This window comes from Amblyraja radiata, chromosome 14 (genome assembly GCF_010909765.2).
Source record: "Amblyraja radiata isolate CabotCenter1 chromosome 14, sAmbRad1.1.pri, whole genome shotgun sequence".
NCBI classification, from domain to species: Eukaryota; Metazoa; Chordata; class Chondrichthyes; order Rajiformes; family Rajidae; genus Amblyraja; species Amblyraja radiata.
The window spans coordinates 22,880,059-22,907,732 of NC_045969.1; the positions used below are offsets into that span (position 1 = coordinate 22,880,059).

Sequence of the window (27,674 nt, forward strand, 5' to 3'; positions counted from 1 at the left end):
AAGGAATTGTCTCCCGTTTGGAACTTAGGAATCACAGAGCCCCTATTTTCTGGTGAGTATATAATTACATTACAGATTACGCCATTTCTCCCTGTCAGGTCTGAAATAAAAATTCCAAAAGTCCTATTGACAAGAAGTTATTGTTAGGCAGACGTTCTTGAGTAGAACCTGATCCTTCTTGTTTATTCAGTGAGCTCCGGCTGAAACTGGAGACAGAAAGCAGAGACTTCGCTGGAGGGTCACTGGCAGACTGGCTGATGAATGGAGCCCCTGCCCAGTCATCCACTCTTTGCCACACTCTAGTGGAGGTGGATTTACGCGGAGCTGCTTTTTCCTGCCGTTGTGGATCAGATTTTCTAGTTGCGCTACAAGCGTTCCTGTTAGCTAGGTAGATTGTGGGGGGCGGACCCCTCGGGCTAACTGCAACTGGCTAACCACTGCTAAGACCTCTCGTTTGATAGTGCCGTGATGGTGAACTCTCTCACCAATGTTCCAACAGTCAGAGGTACACAAAATTGCTGGGGAAACTCAGCGGGTGCAGCAGCATCTATGGAGCAAAGGAAATAGGCGACGTTTCGGGCCGAAACCCTTCTTCAGACTCTGAAGAAGGGTTTGAAGAAGGGTTTCGGCCCGAAACGTCGCCTATTTCCTTCGCTCCATAGATGCTGCTGCACCCGCTGAGTTTCCACAGCAATTTTGTGTACCTTCGATATTCCAGCATCTGCAGTTCCCTTTTGAACACTTCCAACAGTCAGAGCCTGGTTGGAATCCACGGAGTGATTTCCTGATTCCCAGCCTTGTGACCATTCCAGGCTGTTGCTGGTGATCTCTGCCACATTCTACAATTTGCTGTTCCTTGCTACGTTGCTGGAAGGGTGCAGTGCAGTCGTGTAAAAACACAATTTTTACATTAAACTGGACCCTTTTTGTTCTTCACACATTCCCATTAACTCTCCAGATTCTACGACTCGTACACACAAGGGACCGTGTATCTACAGTGGACACGCAACCTATCAATTTTCATACCTTTGGGATGTGGGAGGAAACTGGATCTCCAGAGGGAATCACAAGGAGAACCTCCAAACTCCACACAGAGAGCTTTGCCTGCAGTCCAAGCCTCCCCAAAGAGTTGGAATTCTGCAACTGCATTGATATTGCATTAGAGGCTTCTCTGGTAACCTCCCACCACAAACACTGCAGTCCTGAATGCACACTGATCTTCACCAGCCTGTCCAGGTCTCGACAATCACTCTGGAAGCAGCCTTCACATTCATTCATTCATTCATTCATTCATTCATTCATTCATTCATTCATGAAGTGGCAGCATTGCTCTGTAGTTGGACCAATATCACCTGTATTTTGGTATTTTATTCAAGAGATTGTGCTAGATACAGCTGCCAAGCTAAATGCTCACAGCTGAGAGAATGTGTAATCAGTAGCTGTTCATTGCAGATGCTACAACTAACATAACCTAACAACACTACTCTGTGAGTCTTTCAAATGAAAAGCTTGAACCATGAGTTTTCACAAGCAACATTAGGGTAACAGTTAATAGTAATTAAAGCAATTTCTAAGCCCTTTAGTTTGAACTGCTATCACACAACGCTGTAACCATATGCATTTGTAGATATTGAGAGTCCATGTTTATGCTTAAGATTAGACAGATCAATTTTGATGGGTAAGGTATTGAGAAATGGAACCAATGCAGATTGTAATTCTGCATTAGATTATCAGATACGGACCTTCTATGACCTAAATGAAGGTCTTTGGAATGCACTGAGAGAAAAGTATTGATTTCCTCCTGGCTCCACGTATAGATAGGGTTCAAAATATATACTTGTGGAGTTTGGACTGTTAAGCCATCCATTTAGTTCAGCGGGTCAGGCAACATCTCTGGAGAACATGGACTGGTGACGATTTAAGTCAGGACGCTTCAGGCTGAAGATGTCTGCCCACGTTTCCCGGGTAACACTGCAAAGGTCAACGTGTCAGACTGACCACCCGTGTGTGTTTGCAATTAGGACACGAGTGTGAAGAAAATTACCGACCCAAAACATCACCTATCCCTGTTCGCCAGATATGCTGTCTAGCCCACTGAGTCTTTCCAGCACTCTGTGTCTTCTTTTGTGAACCAGCACCTACAGTTCTTTGTTTCTACATTTAGTTCAAAGGTCTTTTTTGTCACAAGCACGGTACAATGATATTGGAATTACCATAGAGCCAAACTAAAAAAAAAAGCAACAAGACAAACAATTACATAAAATTTAACATAAACATCCACCACAGCGGATTCCCCACATTCCTCACTGTGATGGAAGGCAATAAAGTCAAGGGGAGAAGAAAGAGATACTTGGGATCGGGTCTCTCTAATGGACGCAGTGTAGGTGGTTGGGGGGGTGTGGTTGTGTAGAGGCAGCACAGCCAGCAGGTCTGCTGCCACAGAGCTCCAGTGATCCAGATTCAACCCTGATCTCCAGCGCTGTTTACGGCTGCATGGGTTTCTCCTAGTTCTCCAATTTCCTCCCAAATTTCAAAGAAATGCAGGTTGATAAATTAATTGCCCATTTAACTTGCCTCTACTATGTAGGTGAGTGGTAGAATTGTAGCGAAGTTGATGAGAATGTAATGTGAATAAAATGAGATGCATGAAGGATTAGTGGAAATAGGTGCTTCAAGGTCAAGCTCGGCAGATTGAAGGCCAGATTCCATGCTACATGACTCGATGATCAATGTCCTTTGTATTCATCTGTTTCTTTCTTCTGTCAGGCCATGGGTCTCTGGATCATAGCAATAAAGAGTAACTGTAGCCCTGTTCATAACGTCAGGATGTCTCAATGTTTTATAGCTAACAAAGTACTTTTGAGGGCAGCACAATGGCGCAGCGGCAGGATTGGTGCCTTACAGCACCAGAGACCCGGGTTCGAACTTGACTATGGGTGCTGTCTATTCAGAGCTCTCCCTGTGACTGCATGGGTTTTCTCTGGGTGCTCTGATTTTGTACCACATTCCAAAGATGTGCAGGTTTGTAGGTTAATTGGCTTCTGTAGATTGTCCATGGTGTATAGGATAGACACAGGTGCACAGGTGATCGTTGGTCAGCATGCTCGTTGGGTCGAAGGGCCAATGAGCACGTTGTTTAGAGATCCATGCTGTGCTCTAAACTAAACTAAAATTAAAGAGTAATGCCCCTGTCCCACTTAGGAAACATGAACGGAAACCTCTGGAGACTTTGCGCCCCACCCAATGTTTCCGTGCGGTTCCCGGAGGTTGCAGGTGGTTGCCGGAGGTTGCAGGTAGTGGAAGCAGGTATGGAGACTGACAAAAACCTCCGGCAACCGCACGGAAACCTTGGGTGGGGCACAAAGTCTCCAGAGGTTTCCGTTCAGGTTTCCTAAGTGGGACGGGCATAAGGAACTGTGGCAGCCACTCGCAGCAAAATCACACAGGCAGCCAAGATTATAAACTGCAAGATAATTAAGTGATTAAGTGACAGATAAAGGTTGATTGCGTGATGTGGGATAATTTCCCTGTTTTTCTTCCAACCGTGCCACATAATCATTTGCATCCTGCTAAGAGGAATAGGCAGGGCTTAGGTTTAATGTCTCATTAAACGTTATCACCTTCAATACTAAAACCAGCAGCTCAAATCAGTGTAATGAAGTGTCAGCCTCTGTTATTGAGGTGAGAGTCCCACCAGTGGGCCATGGGTTATGCTCATTACATGGTTTCAGATTTATTTCCTTTCATTTTCTATCTGCTTCATCCCCCACCTGTTTCATAATTTCACATCTACCTTATCAGCATCTTCCATTTCTTTGATTTGTCCTTTTAAGTCATCTTCGTCGCGTGATGAATTCTACCCCTTGAGCTACACTGTGGGAGTTCTTCGCCGCACAGATAACAGTGGCTCACCGCTGCCTTCTCCCAGTAATTGGGGATGGGCAATAAAGAGAAAACCTTGCCAGATGTGTTCATATCCTGTGAATAAATAAAGATGATAGCATTTTCTATTCTCTCCTGAAGCCTGCTGCCGGTCATTCGACTCACAAGATAACATAAGTATGCCTTTGTATGTGGACCTCCTTAGTTGCTTACATGTGTGTTTATGCATTAGTGTGAAACATAGAAATGTAGAAAATAGGTGCAGGAGGAGGCCATTCGGCCCTTCGAGCCAGTTCCGCCATTCATTGGGATCATGGCTGACCGTCCCCTATCAATAACCCGTGCCTGCCTTCTCCCCATATCCCTTGACTCCACTAGCCCCTAGAGCTCTATCTAACTCTCTCTTAAATCCATTAAGTGACTTGGCCTCCACTGCTCTCTGTGGCAGGGAATTCCATAAATTCACAACTCTCTGGGTGAAAACGGTTTTTTCTCACAGTCTTAAATGACCTCCCCTTTATTCTAAGACTGTGCCCCTAGTTCAGGACTCGCTCAACATTGGGACCATTTTTCCTGCATCTAGCTTGTCCAGTCCTTTTATAATTTTATATGTTTCTATAAGATCCCTGCCCCTCATCCTTTTAAACTCCAGTGAATACAAGCCTAGTCTTTGCAATCTTTCCTCATATGACAGTCCCGCCATCCCAGGGATCAATCTCGTGAACCTACGCTGCACTGCCTCAATCACAAGGATGTCGTTCCTCAAATTAGGAGACCAAAACTGTTCACAATACTCTAGATGTGGTCTCACCAGAGCCCTATACAACTGCAGAAGAACCTCTTTACTCCTATACTGAAATCCTCTTGTTATGTAGGTCAACATTCCATTAGCTTTCTTCACTGCCTGCCGTACCTGTAAGCCAACTTTCAGTGATCGGTTTGCAAGTACGCCCAGGTCTCGCTGCACCTCCCTCTTACTTAACCTAACCGCATTAAGATAATAATGTGCCCCCTTGTTTTTGCCACCAAAGTGGATAACCTCACATTTATCTATATTATACTGTATCTGCCACGCATCTGCCCACTCACTCAACCTGTCCAGGTCGCCCTGCAACCTCCTAACATCCTCTTCACAGTTCACACTGCCACCCAGCTTTGTGTCACCCGCAAACTTGCTAGTGTTGCTCCTAATTCCCTCTTCCGAATCATTAATATATATGGTAAACAGTTGCGGCCCCAACACCGAGCCTTGCGGCACTCCACTTGCCACTGCCTGCCATTCTGAAAAGGACCCGTTCACTCCTACTCTTTGCTTCCTGTCTGCCAACCAATTTTCTATCCACGTCAACACCCTACCCCCAATATCATGTGCTCTAATTTTAGTCACCATTCTCCCGTGTGGGACCTTATCTAAGGCTTTCTGAAAGTCTAGATACACTACATCCACTGGCTCCTCTTCATCCATTTTACTTGTCACATCCTCAGAAAATTCCAGAAAATTAGTCGAGCATGATTTCCCTTTCATAAAACCATGTTGACTTGGACTAATCCTTTTACTGCTATCCAAATGCCCCATTATTACCTCTTTAATAATTGACTCCAGCATCTTTCCCACCACCGAAGTCAGGCTAACTGGTCTGTAATTCCCCGTTTTCTCTCTCGCTCCTTTCTTGAAAAATGGGATAACATTAGCTATCCTCCAATCCACAGGAACTGATCCTGAATCTATTGAACATTGGAAAATGATCACCAATGCGTCCACTATTTCTAGAGCCACCTCCCTGAGGACCCTGGGATGCAGACCATCAGGCCCAGTGGATTTATCACCATTCATTCTCATTAGACTACCCAATACTATTTCTTGATATAATGAAAATTTCTTTCAGTTCCTCTACCCCCTTAGATCCTCTGTCCTCCAGTACCTCTGGGAGATTGTTTGTCTTCCTTAGTGAAGACAGATCCGAAGTATCTATTCAACTCTTCTGCCATTTCCTTGTTGCCCATAATAATTTCACCCGTGTCTGCCTTCAAGGGACCCACATTTGACTTTGCAACTCTTTTTCCCTTAATAAATATCTAAAGAAGCTTTTACTGTCCTTCTTTATATTCCTGGCCAGCTTCCCTTCGTACTTCATCTTTTCAGCCCGTTTTGCCCGTGTGCGTTTGTGTCTTTTTGCTGCGTGTGTGTGTGTATGGATACATGTGTTCATTGTGTGTGTTTGATAAATCCCTCTTTCCCCACACCCTGTTGTTTATCTATTATATTGTTTTGTCCTTGCAGAGGGTCCACATTCAAAACTTTAGCTCCCCTGTTCCCTGCACAATCTGCTTTTGGATTATTTCTCTTGGTTTGAAAAGCCTCAGAAGATCAGACAGTACATTTTAAGCTGCAGAGATGATCTTTGATTTATCAGATTTAGCAAATTTAAATGTTACACATTGCTGACGCTCCACCCGGGACCTTTATCTTAAACTGCTGATAGCTTTGGGCTTGCCAGCTCTGGTTGGGCGCAGTCCTGCAGAGTTGATCACGTGTTATTTTGCTTCCAGCTGCCTCTTTATCTGATTTTCAATATTTTTTGTAGTCAATGGGGGGAAAAAATGCTTCAAAGATAATTTATAAAAAAGGATGCACATGCAATTTTTCTCCTGTGTGTATATTAATGTTGGGATTAATTGTTAACCTTTTGAAGGGTTGTGAACACTGATGATTGTGGCTTTGGATACATTTGACTGGTTTGCTGGAGTACGTTAGAGGGTTATCTAAGTTGCAGTTTGCTGGTAGGCATAGTGTAGCATATATTAAAATTAAATTGCTGTGGTCTTCGAAAGTGCAGGCTGTGAAAGTGTGAATATGCTATAGCACATCTCCCTGGACAAGGATCTACCAAATGCCTGCAATGTTTAACCCAGTCAATCATTCGCCTCCGATTATGAAAAGGGGCAGTTAATGGCGTGTGTCAGCTTTAATAAGGATCACTGTAGCTAACAGCAAGTTGCAGTCCTGCCATTGCCTGGAACATAGTGGATTTGTGCAGAGGTAATTTGCCGTGCCTTTGTCCTTTATTTGAACTGATGCTGTATGTACACATAGAACAAGTTGAACAATAAGAGAATGGGTCAGAAAATTCTCCCACAAGGGACCAACTAATAACTGACTCCATGGGTCCAAAAGTAAATCATTTCATTGTCTTGAAATATTGACATTGTGTTTTACATATCTGAAAAATATTTATTCTCGTCATGGCATCAATGACTTGGACAGAAGCCTCTTCAAATTAAACAACAACTTGCATTTATACAGCATCCTTAGGAGCTTTACAAGACCTTAGTCAAACAAACCAAGTATCATTAAAAAAAGGAAATCAACCTTTGGCCGAGAAAATTAATTTCCGAGCGTCTCAGTGGAGGAGGGAGATTGCCAGCTGAAGGCAAGGTTTTCATTGTTAATGTGATGAAAATTAAAAAATGAATAAGATTTGTGTTGGAAAGATTTGAGCTTTGTGAGGACTGGAGGGATTTAAGCACAAAGGCGAAACGTAATGTTGAGGTGCTGTCTGATGGGGAGCCATATTAGGTCAGCAAGCACAAAGGTGATTAGTAAAGCGACCAATCAGATTTTGGATAAATCACATCAAATTCTTCATGCTTTTGCTTTGGTCTGGGGATTAAATCAGCCATCTGTAATTAATTTTAATAATTACACACATTCCCAGACTTTAGCAATATGTGAAGAGTTTGCTTGAAGCCTGAGACATCCGATAATAGGAAGCCTCTCCCCGGAAGGCTGTGGTGCTGCAGGTTAGGTAAAACTCGGGGTTCTGTGCTGGGCGTTGGATGGGAAGCTCAAGAGACATGGAGCAAAGGCAAGGCAGTGGGATTGATGTGGAGCTCAACCATGATCTGACTGAACAGAGCAAACAAGAACACATGAAAATAGAAGGGGTGTAGGCAACTTGGGCCCTCGTGTCTGCCCTGCTAATCACTATGATTAGACAAGCCCAGGCCTGGGCTAGAGCTATGATTGGACTAACCCAGGCCTCAACTCCTTCTTTGAGACAGATTCCCACAGCACTCCATCCATCCCCAATTCAAAAATGTATCTACCTCCACTTTTAAGACCTGGTGGTCCTCCTCCTGCCCCCAACAAGTGGGGATGGAATATGTGTACATGTTGTTGCTGGAGGACAACCTGACCTCCTGAGAACCCAAAGTTGGTCATTATGGAAACTGAGAGGTCCCTCCATCTGGGCTGGTAAATTCCTAACACTGGCTAAATAGGGATGTTGGGCAAAGTTGTGTTGTTTGGGTGAAGGGGAAAGAGGCAGGCAGAAGGATGGGGCTACCAACCGTTCACTTCAGTGCTCTCTCCTCTGAGCCCAGTAATGTCACGCAATACTTTGGATATTTGTTACTATTGCTGTTTATAGGGTCTGGGGACCATTATCATAACGAGTTACCATCGACATTCATTAGACTAGAGACAATAGACAATAGGTGCAGGAGTAGGCCATTTGGTCCTTCGAGCCAGCACCGCCATTCAATGTGATCATGGCTGATCATCCCCAATCAGTACCACGTTCCTGCCTTCTCCCCATATCCCCTGACTCCGCTATTTTTAAGAGCCCTATCTAGCTCTCTCTTGAAAGCATCCAGAGAACCTGCCTCCACCGCCCTCTGAGGCAGAGAATTCCTCATTAATTGATGTTCGGGAATGATAAGGGCATTATGGCAGCAAATCGCAGGTTAATCATGGCCATGTTTGGAACATTAGAGAGATATAGAAACAGGCCCTTTGGCCTACTAGGTACATGCTGATCATCAACCACCCATGTACACCAATCTTGTATTAAGCCTACTGCAACTTTTCCCGGCTGAGGTCTTAGGAATGTGGGAAGGTAATCCCAGAATGTATTCAGAACCTAGGCTGACATTCTGCTGCAGTGCCATGGGTGTGCGGCACTGCCTGTGGTGCTTCCTGTCAGGTCCCCTCCACTATCTCCATCTTCAACCCACCTTCAGCTTCTGTTCCACTGTCACTCCTGGTTGAGGAGATGATTGTGATTGATGAGAACCCCGACTGAAGGATATGTTACCATGCTGGTGCTGTCATAAGCCGGCTACAACAACATGAAGAGTCGGCGCAGTTAAATGTTCTGATGTGCAACGGGCACTTCAGTGTCCTGCCGTTCACAGCTCCCCCTACCTCTGTCCCTCATCCCTGACCCCCATGCTGATTTTAATGAGCGATTCAACCCTTTAAACCCTAAGCAGCTTTCATACCTTCGTCCTAGGGATGACTGCAGTCGGTGAAAAAATAAAACCGTATCCAAAAGTGTACTTTTTTTAAAGTCGGGTTGCCTGTGAGTTGTCATGTATCCACTCAATGAATTGTTGCCAACACCGTTTCCAGCTTTAAACCTCGTCAGTTGCAGTTAATGAAGCCCAGAGATAGTTGCACGGACGGGAGTTTAAAAAAAAATTGCAGCCATCTCCTGCTAATGACCCCGTGAAACCCCCTCGAAATGAAACAGCGTTTGTTGTGGGAGAGGTGAATAGGTTCGGTGGTGGGACGGGGCCTCAGAGCAACTGTGCTGTTGGGTCGGGTGGCAGTGGGGGCCGTTGCATCTGGGGAGCGGGGAGCTGAGTACCCCTCCCCCCCCCCACCCACTCTTCCCTCGTCGCCCTGCAGCACCATGTGGCGGAGACGGGCAGCTTCCGCATGATTGGGCTGTCTGCTCGAGGCGTGCCAACAGTTCTCGAGTGGAGAGCGGGGTAGGGGCTCCCGTCCGGCCGACACCGGGGCGATGCCCGCTCTGCTTCTCTGTCCCGAGCACGGGCATCAGGGGAGGCTCGCTCTGCCTGGCGCTGGGGAGGCACTGAAGCTGGGCTAGTGCTTGTGACCGTGTTCCGTGGGACTACTGGGAGGAATGGGTCACTGTTTCAGCGTAAGTCAACAACCTCCCTCAGCTGAGCCCCTCCCCCTCTTCCCTCCCCCTCCCCGTGCGACCGTCTAATCGAATCCTGTGTTGCCTTTCCAGATAGCTCACCAGCCTCCCTGGATTTCGCTGACGACACCGGATTGCTTTGCCTGAAGATGGAAACACTGGAGTCGGAACTGACCTGCCCTATCTGTTTGGAGCTCTTCGAAGATCCACTGCTTCTGCCCTGTGCCCACAGCCTGTGCTTCAGCTGCGCCCACCGCATCCTAGTGTCCCACTGCGCGTCCAACGAGAGCGTGGAATCCATCGCAGCCTTCCAGTGCCCGACTTGTCGCTATGTCATTGCCCTCAACCACCGCGGCTTAGAGGGTCTGAAGCGCAACGTCACCTTGCAGAATATCATCGACCGCTTCCAGAAGGCCTCGGTGAGCGGGCCCAACTCGCCCGGTGAGACCCGCCGCGGGCAGAGCCTGGACAGCAGCACCATGACGACGGCAGAGCGCATCCCCTGCCAGTTCTGCGAGCAGGACCCGCCGCGGGCGGCCGTGAAGACGTGCGTCACCTGCGAGGTCTCCTACTGTGACGGCTGCCTGAAGGCCACTCACCCCAGCAAGAAGCCATTCACTGGCCACCGCCTCATCGAGCCCGTGCCCGACTCGCACCTCCGTGGCCTCATGTGCCTGGAGCACGAGAGCGAGAAGGTCAACATGTACTGCATGACGGACGAGCAGCTGATCTGCGCCCTGTGCAAGCTGGTGGGGCGCCATCGAGACCACCAAGTGGCAGCACTGGCCGACAGGTTCGACAAGATTAAGGTACGTCGCATGTGATCCGCTCGGTCTGGCTGTCCTGGGAGAGAGTATTCCTGCCTGGAGGAATGCATCAGACATGATCTTAATCCTTTGGAGACACCACGTGGCATCCACGACGCTGTATAAAGGCAGTCTGATGTTAGTGTGCAGCCACATTCCTGTAGAGGCAACCAGCTTTGCACAAGCACAGGCTTGACATGTAATGCACGTCGCTGACCAAAGGAGCTTCCCTTAGTCATCAAAGGCCTGAAGGAAAAATCAGGAGTGAGGCAAATGTAAACATGCCTGAGTTGACAATACTCCGTCCATTTTATTCCAACCTTTCACAACGCACCGAAACTGACAGTCAGAAATGCAGATTGATTCTGATTATCGAGACACAAACATTCATGATTTGTAGGCAGTGCGATCGGCAACAAACATATCACCCCCAGTGCATGTTATTCTAAAATGGTGAATTTGTCCTAAATCTATCTTTAAAAAAGCACAGGATTTAACTGTTACTTGACTGAGCAGCTGCGCACTCATTCTATCTTTTAACATTGATTTTTGTATTGTTTGAATTATTGAGCAATTAATCGCTGTGTTCTCTGTTCCTGGCATTTACATTTGTTCTTGTCCCTTCTTCCGATGATGTTGTAACCACCCGTGTACATGGGGGCATGCTTGTAGGGGCCGTGTTCTCTTTCTCTTCATTGATGCATTTAGTGGGATGTTGGTGAAGTAAACATTGCCACCGTTTATTAGTAGAAACCAAGAACTGCAGTTGCTTGTTTATACCAAAGATAGACGCAAAGTGCTGGAGTAGCTCAGCGAGGCAGGCAGCATCTCTGGAGAAATATGATGGGTCGAGTTTTTCTGACTTATTTATTGCCCACCGTGTGGTACCCAGTCTGCAGTGCCTGGTGGATTTCTGAATGCACAGTCTCCATTGGGGATGTCGGTCCAGCAGGTAGCTCAGGAATTCCTGGGCCAAAATAATTTGGTAGGGAGGCGCAGCCTTGGTCATTGACAGCAGTGGGCAATTCATGTGTCATAGCCACTGGCTATTGATGAGTCTGAGCAATTGGCTTTTGTCTTCTTCAGGATCCCGGATTGTGGCCTGAATAATTGTCCGCTGGTGTGTCGTGGGGGATCAGCAATAGGTCGTTGCTCTCCGAGATAGGGGCCATCTTGGGATGAGCCTTAGTGGAGGGGATATATGTTCATAAGTTTAAGTTCTAGGAGCAGAATAAGGTAATTCAGCCCATCAAGTCTACTCTGCCATTCAATCATAGCTATCTATCTTTCCCTCTCAATTCCATTCTCCTGCCTTTGCCCCATAACCCCTGACACCCATACAAATCCAAAATGTGTCAATCTCCACCTTAAAAATATTAATTGGCGGCCTCCACAGACGTCTGCGGGAATTAATTCCACAGATTCACCACCCTCTGACTAATTAAATTACTTCTCATCTCCCTTCTAAAGGTACATCCTTTTATTCTGAGCCTATGGCCTCTGGTCCTTGACTCTCCCACTAGTGGAAACATTCTCTCCGCATTCACTCTATCCAGGCCTTTCACCATTCAGTAAGTTTCAATGAGGAGTCCCCTCATCCTTCTAAATGTTGGGAACTAACAATTAGTGGGCCTCATTGGCTGACTGTGGCTTTGGATTTTTTCAGTGTTTGTGTGTTGTGTAGCACAAATACTTTGTGTTTTAATCGTAATGCAAAATGGACAATGGGGAGGAAGGGCTGGGTGAGGGGATGGGTGTGGCAAAGACATATGTGAGACAGAGTCTGAGTCATAGGAGCTTCTGATCAGGGGTTACAGAGGTAAACCGTCACACTGTCAAACCTTCAATATGGAACCCAATCAGAATTGGCAACTTACTCTTTATTTCGCTCCCAGTACAGTTTTAGTCCCTCATGTGTTTGTCCAGCTTCCCTCAGTTGCTGATACATTTTGCTCCACTGCTACCTGTGGTGGTGGCTATTGCATTCTAATCACTCTCCCACATTCCCCAGTGTTATGACCTGTGGTTTCACCCGTTGTCTATGACCCCTGTGGCTGAGGGTTTACAGAGTTGGTAACAATTCTTGCTCAGCACATCTTTCAGCAAGCTCAGCGGGGGCAATGACCAGAGAGATGTAAACGGGTCTGCAGCCACCCATTTTGCAAACTTGTCTTGTTTTTGAGGAACATCATTGGTGGCACTTAACAAGAGAATCTGTTTTTTTTCGCATAGGAAGAAACTCATAAATATGATCAGTGTTATGTAAAAACATCAATAAAGCAAAGCTGGCCATACTCCACCATTCAATGAGCGCAGCTGAGCTTTTATCTCTGCTCGGTTTCCCTACACAAATCCAAATACCTATTGATGTTCTTAATATTTAAAAAAACATGGATCTTTCACCAGACATGTTCTTCCTTTGTGGTTGCTTCTCCTGCACCAAAGGCTGAGGTAAATGTGGCAAGAGAACATGAATGAATCAGCTGCCTACCTGATTCTTCCCTTCCAGTAAGACCGAGTTGTGTGTGTGCTCCCAGGTTCTTATTACCACCAGTGTGTAGCCTATCAAATTGTGCAATGGAAGTCCCTTGCTGACTGCTGTTGCCCAAGAGGCAGGCTCATCATCATCATCTGACAGGCATCCAAGAATTGTTAACAAATGTTAGTCTTTCCAGTCTTACACACATGATAATGAATAACAGACCAACCTACCCCTGTACCCAGTTGATTTACTTCTGTTTCTTTCTTCCTCGACCTTCCTTATCTCATCTCTCACTCTCCACGTTTCTCTTCCAGTTCCCTCTTATTGATCTCATTATCCTTTATTAACCATCTTGTGTAATGCTCTTTTGTGCACGCTCCACTCTTTCCCTCTGTTAGTCAGTGTGCTAGCATTGCTCTGAAGTTACCGTACTAACAACTAGAGGCCTGTGTTATTGATTGGGAGTCATTTGAGCAAATCTCACCATCACACGGGGGAATTGAATCGCACATACAGGTGCACAACCTTTTATCCGAAGATCTAAATAACGAAAACCTCCGAATAGCGGTCATTTTTTTCGGTCCTTGAAGAAAGGTCCTTGAAAACGTTCACCGAGGGCGGCCCGCAGAGGTGACAGCGGAACCTCCGGTCGGTCCTCGAAGAAAGGGGAACTAAATCCCCATTCATATAAGAGAAGGTGAGGGTATATTGCGCGGGAGGGTTAATAATTGACAATGTGCTGCTGCCTGCCCGCTGAGTTAAAAAGTTCCCACGGTAGACTCACGATACACAGTGTTTCGTGAGTCTTGCGTGGGAACTTTTTAACTCAGCGGGGCAGGCAGCAGCAGATTGTCGCTCGCTTCAGTATCACCCCACCTACACCCCTCTGCTTCCCAGCCATGTGTGTGACCCCTTCCCTCCCCTCTCCAGCTCCCCGCTCATTGCACCGGCGCGGGGGCTTTGCACTGTCTTCAAGTCGGCGATGCCAGCAGGACCAAAGATCTTATAGCTCCGCTATAGGATCTTTGAGCAGGACCGTGCCAGTCACCGGAGACGTCAGGACCAACGGGACACCGACCCCCAGGCCCACCGCAAGCACAGAGATCCCAGAGACCCACAGCCAGCAGCAGCCCAGCCCCGTTCTAACTCCAGAGCAAAACTGCAAACTGGCCGGAGACGTCAGGACGACCAGAAGCCGTTCCCCGAGCTGCGCCCCCTCATCAGGACACCGACCCCCAGGCCCATTGCAAGCACGGAGATCCCAGAGACCCACAGCCAACAGCAGCCCAGCCCAGCCCCGCTCCAACTACAGAGGAACCTGGGTTGCGGATGACGGGGCGCAGCTCGGGGCGTCGTAGGGGCCCATCGGGGAGCGGGTTCCTGTTGGCCCTGACGTCTCCGGCCACCTGCCATCCTCCGGGAACTGTACCGCCCTTGCAGGAGAGTGGGGTTGTTTGCAGTTGCAGAGGGAGGGGGCAAGGGCGGTACAGTTCACAGTCTCAGCTCCAGTCCAGGGGGGTGGCCGGAGACGTCAGGACCAACGGGACACCGACCCCCAGGCCCACTGCAAGCACGGAGATCCCAGAGACCCACAGCCAGCAGCAACTCCAGCCCAGCCCCGCTCCAAATCCAGAGGAACACATAGGGGCAGAAGCTGATGGTGTGCAAGGTACGTCTTGTTCTTGGGGTGGCGGATGAGGGGGCGCAGCTCGGGCTGTGGGCAAACTGCCACTTGTCGCCGTAGCGGCCCATCGGGGAGCGGATTCCTCTGGAGTTGGAGGGGGAGGGGGGTATTGTGCTGTTTGATCGCCCCCTGCTATCCCAGGGACAGGGAGACACAGCGGCTTTTTAGACTGGTGGGCAATCACTTCCAAAGTTCTGCCCACACAGTCAGTACACCTCTCCTACACTGCATTTCATACAGACATTTATCCTGCTAGAAAAAACTACATTGAAGACGCAAACTCGCGACCGAGTAACTGCCGGGATCAAGGCGCAAACTCGCGACCTTGCGGATATGAGCCGAGCACTCTACCACTGAGCCAGCCATTACAATCTACGCAAAAAAAATTCCATTCCGAAGACCGACAAATTCTGAATTACGAAAAGTGTCTGGTCCCAAGGCTTTCGGATAAAAGGTTGTGCACCTGTACTTGATAAATATGGGATTGAAGAGCTAAACTCAGTCATGGTGGCCATGAAACTATTGAATTGACCTGAAAACTCTTCTGGTTCGCTAGGACAGGTCTACATGTGATTCCAGGACCCTTTCAAAAGCCAGCCATGATCTTCAGAGGGCAGAGAAAAATGCTGCCGTTGCTACTGAAACCCACATGCTATAAGTAATTGGAAAGTTAATCGGCTCCTGTAAAATTACCCAAATGTAAGATAATGGCATAAAAAAAGAAAAGTGCTTGTGGGACATGTGTAAGAGAGAATGCGTTGTAGAGTGGGAATGGGATAAAAATAATTTGTCTCCTGGAAGCTGGTATGGATCCAATGGACTGTAGCTTTCTTCCATGTCATTGTGAATATCCAATAAATATCTTCCTCTTTCACCTACCCTCTCCAACACACTTTCTTACAGCCTTAATGCTTGCTTATCTCTCCCTCCCTCGAAAGCCTTTTGCCAATTGCCTTTAGAGTCACACAGAGTGGAAACAGACCTTTACCCCAACTTACCCGCGCCCATCAACATGCCCAGGGCTACCAACTCTCACGCATTGAGCATGAGACTCACGCAATTCGCGCAATTCTCACGCTCTCACGCTGATCACAGAATTTTTCACGCTCAAAATAAATAAATAAATAAATAGATAATAAGAGATAAATAAAGTCACGAACAATTCAATTCGCCGAAGGCTTCCAGATCTCCTCCACACTCACCAATGAGAATAATTTTCTGTCGGCGGTTTTTACCGTAAAGAACGAGCAATTTGATTGGCTTAAACCCATCGCACACTATTAATATGCATAAGCTTGACCTTCCACAGGAATGTCGTGAGGATGCTGCCTTACAGCTTGCATCTTAAACAGTTTTGCTTCCTTTCCAAGAGAAAAGTAAGATGCAAATATATTTGTGATATCACCGGCCTCATTACGTGTGGCGATACATAAGGACCGTGCTAATTTTTGCGTGCAGTGGAAATGTAATTCATAACCTGGCCTGGGCTCAACTGGGCTGAGTCACTCCAGAATCTGTGTCCTTTTGTGTATTAATCAGTTCCTTGTTTCTATATTTTGACTTTTTTTGCAGCCATAACTTATGGAAACCTCGGAATTCAGTGGAAGTTTGCTCAGATTGAGAGGGACATTAACCTTGACACATTTAGCGATCAGCTCCAGTGCATCAAAAGAAACTTGGTCATTAGCCCAGTGGTTACATTTTTCAAGATTTAATTCTTACAGTGCTGGAGGATGTAACATACCATGAGTAAATATTGAGCCAAAGTGTAGCCAGTATTTTCTCTGTGAGGATGTGGACCAGATGGAATGAATATTTTTTTCAGTATCTTAATTCCCAGAAGAAGTGAAGCAGCAGCAGCAGAACTTATTTGGTGTTGTAAAAGCTGCCTTAAACGATAGAGCTTCAGTAATTGTTGCATTAATACCAGGCTTAAGCAGCATCAGAGGCGATGTGTGGTGCATTTAGTATTGCTGTTGTCCTGATGGAGCATAGAACACAGAGAAATACTCTCCCTTTCTCCTGAAAAGAAGAAAGAAAAAAAACAGGGTGCCACGGTGGTGCAGCGGCAGAGTTGCTGCCTTACAGCGTAGAGACCCGGGTTCGATCCTGACTGGATGCTGTCTTTACGGAGTATGTACGTTCTCCCACACTCCAAAGATGTGCAGGTCTGTAGGATAATTGGCTTTGGTAAAAAATGTACATTGTCCCCAGTGTGTAGTATAGTGCTAGTGTACGGGATGTTTCTCTCCCATCTTCAACACCCAGCTTCGCTCGTTGTTCTTTTCACTCTGCTCTGACCAATATTCTTATAAAGCACACAAAGTTCTGGAGTAACTCAGTGGGTCAGGCAGCATCCCTGGAGAACATGGATATGTCATGTCTCAGGTCGGGACCCTTCATCAGTTTGAAGAAGGGTCCACACCTGAAATGTCACCTATCCATGTTCTTCAGGGATACTGCCTGATACATTGAGTTACTCCAGAGCTTTGTGTGCTTTCCTGTAAACTAGCAACTGCAGTTCCTGGTTTTTACATGCTGTACATCACCAATGCAGTTAGACAGAGTGCTGCCTGATCCGCTAAGTTACTCCAGAAATTTGTATCCTTTTGTGGAAACCTTCCCTTTCTTCTTCTTTCTTTTTGGTCAGCAAGTTTGAATGTCATAGAGTTTTACAGTGGAAACGGGCCTTTCAGCCCAACTTGCCCACATCGACCAACATGTCCCATCTACACTAGTTCCACCTGTCTGCATTTGACCCATATTCCTCTAAACCTGTACCTATCCCACTGTTTCTCATGTGCTGCACCTGTTGATCAGAGCCTGGCTCTACTGTGGAATGTAATTAGGAATGTAATTTAGCCTAACCTTATTCATACCTAATCCAATTTGAAGCATAAATTTTGCATTCAAGTGTAATTTAAAAGTCTTGCTACAGCATGCACCAGATTGCAAAATTTCAAGCTGAAAAATGCAAAAGCTCCCTACCGTAGGAGGGGGAACAACCCCCTCCCACACCTTCTCTCCCCGAGGGAGCTTGGTCGCTGAACTCCCTCAAAATTTCTGACTCTCAACTCTCACCCAATGTTGGCAGCCCTGACATGCCCCATCTACACTTGTTCTACCTGCCCGTGTTCGGCCCATATCCCTCCATACCTATCCTATCCATGTACATGTCGAAATGCTTCTTAAACATTGCAATAGTACCTGCCTCAACTACCTCCTCCAGCAGCTTGTTCCATTTCAGGTGTTTTCTTCCAGCCACCTCTGTATTCTGTATTTTCCGTCTTTCTTCAGTTAATTTCAAATAATGCCATCATTTCGAAAAAGAAAATGCTGGAGATATTCAGCTTATCATGTAACATCAGCAGGGAGAAAGAGTCACAATTACAGATGAATGGCTTTTCTTCTGCTGTTTGTGAATGCAAAAGCATACCACTGTTAATAAAAACTGAAAATGCTGGAAACAACTCAGCAGGGACAGAGCCTTCTCCAGGGCAGCTCCCAGGCTCTGGAACTCCCTCCCCCAACTGATCCGCAATTCCGTGTCCCTCACCATCTTCCAGTCCCGCCTCAAGACCCATCTCTTCACCTCTGCCTATCCTTAGCCCCACGTCCCCCTCCCTTTTCATCTGTGCATTAATTGCCTCATATTGTGTTTTGAATTGTATTCTGTCTTTACTTTGTGTACTAGTCATGTCTCTACTATTTATTTCATTCCCCTTACATGTTTTTCCTCTACCTGCTAAATTTTTGTAAGGTGTCCTTGAGACTCTTGAAAGGCGCCCATAAATAAAATGTATTATTATTATTATTATTATTAGACACCATCTGTGTAAAGATAAACCGTTAACGCTTCAGGTCTGAGACTCTTCATCAGACGTTCTGACAAGGGGTCACTGATCTGAAACATTTATTCTATTTCGCTTTGCACTGGTACCAGCTGACCTGTTGAAGATTTCCAACCATTTTCGTTTTGTTTTTATTTCAGTGTTTTAGCATCTGCCGTTTTCTTCACATTGCAGTTAATGATGTACTTCAGCATCATACTATAATGAGATCCAGTGCAGTTGCTAGGTAGAAACCTCAGCAGCCAATATCCACATTGTTGGTCAGGTTCCCACTGAAAGCAATAACAGAATAGATCATATCATCTCTTTCGATTGGTGAGGAATTAATAGAACAGCAGTAGACCTCCCAGTTCCTGTTCAGATATTGCTGCGGCAACCTATACTTCCATCTGGTTGCAAAGGCCCGGTCAACATCTGAAAGACTCAATGAAGTGTCCATCTGTATTGGTCAGCAGAGTTTGCCTCGTATTTGTAGAGCAAACTCTAACCCACATTTCTCTGCCACACTTGCTACTATTGTCCCTTAATTACTGGAACCACTCTACATTTGTCATAATTGTTCTTATTTCAGTTTGATGAGCATAATTGGGAATTGAAAATAAATATGAATAATTTGTAACAGGGGCAGCACACTGGTAGAGTTGCTTCCTCACAGTGCCAGAGACTGGGTTCGATCCTGTCTGAGTTCGTCTGTACAAAGTTTGTACATTCTCTCTGTGACTGCATGTGTTTTTCTCCGAGTGCTCTGATTTCCTCCCACACTCCAAAGATGTACAGGGTTGTAGGTTAATTGGCTTCAGTAAAATTGTAAATTATCCCTAATGTGTAGGATAGTGTAAGTGTACACGGTGATCGCTGGTCGGCATGGACTCGGTGGGCCGAAGGGCCTGTTTCCTCGCTCTATGTCTAATTGTGCGCGGCAAGTAAGGGAGTTGAACAGTAACAGGTGAGGTACTGCGGCAGATAAATTTGAACTGAAGGATCCACGTTAGGATGCACAAAAAGCTTTTTAGGAAGCTGAGGTATATTTTTATATATAAGTGGAAACATTTTTACATGGTCATTCATTATTGACATATTTTCAGTTCTGACTAACAGCGCTGATGAAAAATTTAATGTCCCTGGAGGCCCGACCATAGCTCATCCTTTTTGCAAGAAGAGAGAAAGCCCATATCCTCAGCTGGACCACACTTCATTCAGGTGGAATTATTCCCACCTCTTGAGTGAAAGGGTCAAGTTTGGATTCCACTGCTCAGAGTGCAGGGAGGACAAAGCACCTGTGAACTCTGGGATGACATGCGGACAGGGTACATGAGTGGTGGCTGTGAATGCCAGAACCCTCCATCCCATTCATTAAGCAAAGATCCCTTTGATTTGAGGCAAAGCAGCTGACAAGGAGGCTAAGGCCCAGGCACCATTTGAAAATAAGAGCAGGAGTAGGACACCAGGCACCTGAAACCTGCCGCTCCATTTAGTATGATCATGGCTGGCCTCAACTCCCCATCTGCATTAGTTCCCCATATCTCTCATCTCTTTGATCATTCAGATATTTATCTATCTCCACCTTAAATACATCTGATGATCTATCTCCACAACCCTCGGCCAGAAACCCACCATTGGAACAATACATTACCATTGAACCATTGGTGTCAATTTTGATTTAGGCAATGCGATAGTGGGGAGCTGTTCCTATTAGAGGAATCGGCAAAAACTATTTCCATCAACTGCAGATTCAAGAACCAGGAAACAGATTTAACATTTTGATCAAAGATATGAAGGAAATCTTATGATGTTAAACTCACTGTCTGCAGATGGGGTAGAAATTAAGTTGTTCAAGGCCTCCAAAGGGAATTGGATGGCATTGGAAGAAAAATACTTTAAGGCTTTGTAAAACAGAAATGGAAATGACAGTACACCCTGCTCTACGCTAATGGGCTGAATATCCTCATTCTGTTCCATAATATACACACATTCTAACACAGAACAGGCTCTGTTTCTTTTCCTTTCCCACACTCATTCTCCCCCTGGACATCTGCACATTAAAACCATCTGTTCCCAGGCCACCGAGAGTGAAGCTTTGATGGACTTGAAATGTGATGAGTTCATGACCCTCCCTCCTGCAGTCTTGCCGACTGCACGTGGCCGCGGTTTGAAAAAAAAATTACAGTATGGCCTCTCCTGAAGGCAGTGTGAAAAGATTTATTTAATAAGTAAAGCTGCCTGTGCTTTGTTTATTGAAGCATGAAATACTGCAAGAGATTTTCATGAGCAAGGATGACAGACAATAACATGGAATCTTGCTCATCATTACCTCAGAAAATCTCCATGAGAATTATCCAGCGTGTTGGGGACCATCGGGTCTGTTTTGGTTCTTTTGAAATAGTTGACCAGCTCCAGATAGCTGTCATTTTTTTTTAAATCTTTCAAATGTTCATCCAATTCCCTTTTGTAAGTTACTTTGCAGCTGCTCCCATTGTTCTTTCAGGCAGAGTCTCCAGATCATAACGCCTTGCACAAAATATGTTCTCCATTTAACTTGACTTTGTAATTTCTGTTCACTCTGCCAGTGGAAACAAATTCTCCATAATTATTAAAATGCTTCACAATTTTGAATAATTTTATTAAACCTCCCCTTCACCTTCTCTTGCTATTATCTTGTCCCTGTCATTTTCTATCCATCTGCATTCCAACTCCATCTACATCCTATCCTTTAATTTGAGGGTCTGAAGAAGGGTCTCTATCCAAAACGTCACCTATTCCTTTTCTCCAGAGATGCTGTCTGACGCGCTGAGTTTTTTGTGCCTATATTTGGTTTAAACCAGCATTTGCAGTTCCATCTCACACTATCCTTTACTGGGATGTCCTTGTTACTGCTCCTGGCTCTCCCAGGCCTATGAGGGCAGAACTCATTAGTGCTAAAGACAATTTAAAGAGGATTAGTTCTAAAGCGGGATTAGTGTATGAGTGTTAAAGCCAAGGCTGACCCATTCATTGCCGTGTTCAGCCAGAAGTTCAATATTCAAGAGTTTATTGTCATGTGTCCCAGATAGGACAATGAAATTCTTGCTTTGCTTCAGTACAACAGAATATAGAAGGCATGAATACAGAACAGATCAGTGTGTCCATATACCATTATATAAATATATACACACATGAATAAATAAACAGATAAAGTGCAAATAAACAGATAATGGTCTATTAATGGTCAGAGTTTTGTTTGAGTTGAGTTTAATAGCCTGATGGCTGTGGGGAAGCAGCTATTTCTGAACCTGGAAGTTGCAGTTTTCAGGCTCCTGTACCTTCTACCTGAAGGGGCAGATGAGTGGGTGGCCAGGATGGTGTGGGTCCTTGATGATGCTGCCAGCCCTTTTGAGGCAGCGACTGCGATAGATCCCCTCGATGGTAGGGAGGTCAGAGTCGATGATGGACTGGGCAGTGTTTACAACTTTTTGTCAACATTTCCGCTCCTGGGCGCTCAAGTTGCCGAACCAAGCCACGATGCAACCGGTCAGCATGCTCTCTACTGTGCACCTGTAGAAGTTAGAGAGAGTCCTCCTTGACTTTCGGACTCTCCGTAATCTTCTCAGGAAGTAGAAGCACTGATGTGCTTTATAATTGCATCAGTGTTCTCGGACCAGGAGAGATCTTCAGAGACGTACACTCCCAGGAATTTGAAGCTCTTGAACCTTTTCACCATCGACCCGTTGATATAAACGGGACTGTGGGTCCCCATCCTACTCCTTCCAAAGTCCACAATCAGTTCCTTGGTTTTGCTGCTGTTGAGGGCCAAGTTATTGTGCTGGCACCATTTGGCCAGTCGGTCGATCTCTCTTCTGTACTCTGACTCGGCCCCATCAGTGATACGACATAATGGGTAAAAGCTGGAGATATGATGGGTCTTCAGCTGGTCCAGAGACAAGCTAAATAGGATGGGGACCATCTCCTTACCTTGCACCATCATCCCTTTTTGTCTTTTAGGTTCTCCTCACTCCACCTTTTTGTGTACTTACTTTTCATGCTGCCTTACCCACTGCCATCTTTATGAACATTTAATTTCTGAATGTCTGAAGAAGGGTTTTGGCCCAAAATGTTGCCCATTTCATTCGTTCCATAGATGCTGCCTTACCCGCTGAGTTTCTCCAGCATTTTTGTCTACCTTTGATTTTCCCGCATCTGCAGTTCCTTCTTAAATTTCTTCTCCTGTTTAAAACTTACTTCATCTCTTAACATTTCATCATAACCAGAAACATTGTCAGAAATCCCAAGTATACTTCCATTAGCCTGGATGCTGAGTGAACTACCGAATATCTCACCAAGTCCTGTTTCCATTCAATATTCCTGCATGTGGTGAAACCATAGTAAATTTGGAGATTTTCCACAAATGTATTCTGATAGAAGTATACTCCTGACAATGCTGTTACCTTCCAAACTCTAGGGGCAGTGGGGTTTTGTAAGTGAATCCCCCAATACACGTTTTTAAATGGAAAACACCAGCTTTTAATTAAACGTGACATATCATTGACATGCTTTTCAATCTCTCAATCCTGCAATGGTCTGTTAAAGAATGACTTGAGCCTCGGCCAGCACTAACTAATGAAGCATTTTGTGTTCCTCCAAGTCGGGGATAATGCCAATTTCAAAGCTTATCTCTATTTACATTTTGAAAAGGTTGGCTCAAGCAGAGAGAACTAATTGAAAACCGATACATAATGTTATAATGTTCCAGAGAAAAGAAGAGGATTTTTTGGTGCTGTATCTTGCTTGAAATATGGAAATATGGAATGGAGTTGGTGGTTAATTATCTGTGCTAGGATAAGCATTCAGGCAGTGTTAACTGCAGGTATTTTTAGGTGCTGCCTCTCAGGTGGTGAGTGGAGCAATCGTCTCTACTGTAGAAAATACAGGACTAGAGGATGGTACAACTAGGGCACAAAATGCTGGAGTAACTCAGCAGGTCAAGCAGCATCTCTGGAGAACGCAGATAGTTGATGTTTCAGGTCGGGACCCTTCAGACTGAAGAAGAATCTCTAGCATTCATGTTCTCTGAAGATGCTGCTTGACCCCCTGAGTTACTCCAGCACTTTGTGTCCTTTTGTGTAAACCAGCATCTGCAGTTCCTTGTTTCAGCTGTTGCCTCACTGTTTCACTAATCTGGGTTTGATCCTGACCCTGATCAGTGGAATTTACTCAATCCCCGTGTCCCTGATACTTCCAAGTGGTCTGGTTCCCTCCAACATTGCAAAGTGTTAACTGGCCACTGTAAATTGGCCATAGCGTGTAGACGAATGGTGGAGCAGGTAGGGAGTTGATGGAGGAAGGAACTACATGCAGATGCTGGTTTACAGCGAAGATAGACACAAAATGCTGGAGTAATTCAGCGAGCCAGGCAGCATCTCTGGAGAAAAGAAATAGTTGATGTTTCAGGTCTGAAGAAAGGTCACAACCCGAAACGTCACCTAGGGAGTTGGTGGTGTTGTGTTGAGAGAGTCGATTGTCAGATAAGTGGAAGTGGGTGCTTGATGATCACATGGACTCCATGCGCTATAGCACGTGTTTCATGCTGTATGACTCGATGATTCACTTCAACAACTGGCATCCATATGGCCTGTTCAACATGATGAAAGATCCTGTAGAGTGTCACATGACCAATGGCCAGCAGTTTTAAACACATGGTGAGCACTGATCAGGACTGTAGGGAGGAAATGTGCGAACATACCACAACATTTACTTTTGTGGAAGAGGAAGTCAGGCCCAAGATAAACGTAATGAATATTAGGGTGGACAACAAGGTTCATTTCCTGTAAAAGCCGAATGTAATCTTTGGCAGCTTTTTAAGTCCTCTGTGCTTTTTCCCTGTAAATAAATGCATGTCATCTTCTGTGGAAAGGCATGTATAAACACAGCTGTGAGTGATTGCCGAGGGTCCCACATGCCATGCAGAATATCGTGTAGGAGGGAATGCTGGTTTACACCGAAGATAGATGAAAAATGCTGGAGTAACTCGGCGGGCCAGGCAGCACCTCTGGAGAGAATGAATGGGTGATGTTTCGGGTTGAGACCTGTCTTCAGAATATCAGTGGCATAACTCTACATTTGGGTAACTCTTGCATTTATGTGATAGAGTTACAGGCGCATGATGAGATATTTTAGCTCCACGCATCAAGCACCCATTACACTAAACCTACATTAACCTTTTTTTGTTCTTTCCACATTCCACCCCCCCCCCCCCCCCCCCCCCCCCAGACTCTACTGCTCACCAAGACATGCTTGGACAATATACAGTGGTCAATTACCCAACCAATGTGCCTTTGGGATATAGAAGGAAACCAGAGTATCTGGGGAAAGCACATGCAGTCACAAGGAAGAGCATGCAAACCCCACACAGACAGCACCCCAGATCAAGATTGAGCCTGGGTTACTGGAGCTGTGAGGCAGCATTTCCACTACCAGTGCCACTGTTCTACCCACAACTACATCCTCAGTAGCAGCAGACTGCCAGTCTGTTTCACCACCTAATCGGGTGAAAGGGTCAGTGGTGTAGTACAGGTAAACTTCATCCCATTGATTTGAATGAGTTTTGCTACCACTTGGACATTGATGGATAGAGCTCTGTTTTGTTAACCAAATCCTTTGGGTCCAGGCATCAGGCTGAGATAAATAGGAGCATCAATAAACGTACAAAATTATGAAAAATTAATCCAGTGCATTAGTGCGCCACTGAAACACTGCTCATTTTTTCCCCTTGCACTTTACCAGATTTGATAGTGTTTCTATTTATATCCAGAAACTGCACATCAGTCAGATAAATGTAAAGTGCTTCAGTATGTTTGGCCACGTTGAAACATTTCTCAAGGGTGCAGGGAGATTTTTGATGGCTGTTAAAGAGAAAGACCTAAATTACCACAGCACCATTCATAACTCTGAGACATCCCAAGGTACTTCGGCAAATCAAATACCTTGTACAGTGAAGTCATTGCTCTAATGTAGGAAAACATAAAGAGCAGTTTCAGCAAAGCAAGATCCCACAGGCATCAAGCTAACAATGGTCACGTAATTCCTTTTATTAGAGCAGGTTGATGAGGCATGTTGGTTAGATCTCTGGGGGGAACTTTCCTGCTGTTCCCCAGAACACAATCATGATTCTTTTGATGAAGACCTGGGAGATCAAGGAGGGCACCAGGTTACTATCTCATTCAGAAGATGGATTGTGGAGAAGGGGAGGAATTTGATTGTATACACAACTCAACAATCCCAACACCATAGTAACGGACTATAACCAACCACAGAATTCTGTAAGATTTGGGGTTTGTGATAGTTTTCAGTGCAGATGGGGAAACCAGACTGCTTTTATTTATTAAGCAAATCACAAAGTGATGGAGGAACTCAGCAGGTCAGGCAGCATCTGGGAAAGGAATGGACAGATGACATTTCAGATGAGAACTCTTCTTCAGACTGATTGAAGCAGGGGATAGAAAGCTGGAAAATGAGGTGTGGGTGGGCCAAAGACAAAGCCGAGCAAGTGTAGGTGGATATAGATGAAGGGGGTAGACAAAAATGCTGGAGAAGCTCAGAGGGTGAGGCAGCATCTATGGAGCAAAGGAAATGGGGGTCAAAACCCTTCTTCTGACCCAAAATGTTGCCTATTTCCTTCGCTCCATAGATGCTGCCTCATCCGCTGAGTTTCTCCAGCATTTTTGTCTACCTTCGATTTTCCAGCATCTGCAGTTACTTCTTAAACATAGATGAAGGGGGTTGGATTTGCAGATTGGTTGAGTAGATGACAAAGGCTTGAGGTGAAAAGGGTCAAAAGGGTGTTAGATAAGGAGAGAAGTGAAATGTAAAGCCAGAGGAAGGGATGTTGGTGGAAGGGAAGGGAGAAAGAGGGAGGGATAACAAGGAAATGGGGTCTTGGGAGATGACTACAAAGGAGGGGAAATAATGGGATCATACTGAAGTACACCCCCCCCCCCCCCCCTTCAAGGGCGTATGCAGCGTCTTGAAGGGCATATGCAGCGTCTCGACGGCGTACGCAGCGTCTCAACAGCGTATGCAGCATCTCAACGGCGTACGCAGCATCACGTCCGCCCACTCCACCCTACCCCCCCCCCCCATACTCGGGCACGTTTGGGGACCAGACCCAACGGGTCTGCACTTGGTCTAGTAATATTTAGTTGTAAGCTACCCAAGCTTACATTTTGCATTTTGTTTTTTTAATTTATTCACTTCTTGAGATTTGGGCATCTCTGATAAGGGCATAATTATAATTTATTGCCCATATCCTAACAGTATTTGAGAAAGTGACAGTGAGCTGCCTTGTTGAACCACTGATGTCCTTCTGCAGTATACCTTGGCAGCTAAGTTAACGGCAAATCAATAGCAAAAGTAGCCAAATAATGGTAAATCCTAAATTGAGAACTGAATTGAAAGGGTGTTACACCCATGCAATGTCTGCAGTTTAAGAGCTTGCTGAGTAGATGTTTATCTTTGTTTGCCTTAATACGATGGCATCAAATTCTGAGGCGTTACTTTATTACCTTATATTCCCTTATTACCTTACATCCTTCATTCAGCAGACTCCTTTTAGAGGTTCCAACTAAGGAATAACATTTCTCTGTTTGCTAATGCATGCCAATTTGGTGCAGCCTGTTACTTGAACGTGTAATCAATACTTGCCAATTATTTTTCTTCTTTAAATAAAAGAACAGAGCCTTAGCTCAACTCGCCAATAATCTGAGACGCAAAGAAAACATTCCCAAGTTGAATGGAAATCTAGACAAGAACATACGAAGAATGAACAGGAGTAGGACACTCAATCTCTTCAAACTGCTCCATCATTCAATAAGCTCACGGCTGATCTTCTACTTCAACACCTTTATCCTACTTTCTTCCTATTTCTCGTGTTTCCAATAATATTGAGAAAGCTAACGATTGCCATTTTCAAAACATTCAATGTCTGATTGTACAAACCCTCCTGTGGAGAGTATTCATCACCTTCTATGTGGAAACAATTCCTTCTGATTT

At 45.4% G+C, this 27,674-nt stretch overlaps 1 protein-coding gene across 4 annotated transcripts in view; it reads left to right on the top strand.

The window, feature by feature from the left end:
• mid1 (midline 1) overlaps positions 1-27,674 on the top strand; it is a 290,576-nt gene that overhangs the window by 161,478 nt on the left and 101,424 nt on the right. For all 4 annotated transcript variants that reach the window (XM_033032775.1, XM_033032776.1, XM_033032774.1 and 1 more), the window contains exon 2: positions 9,924-10,639. In XM_033032775.1, the coding sequence (XP_032888666.1) occupies positions 9,980-10,639 (660 nt within the window). In that variant the 5' untranslated portion in view covers positions 9,924-9,979. The remainder of the gene's footprint in view (positions 1-9,923; positions 10,640-27,674) is intronic.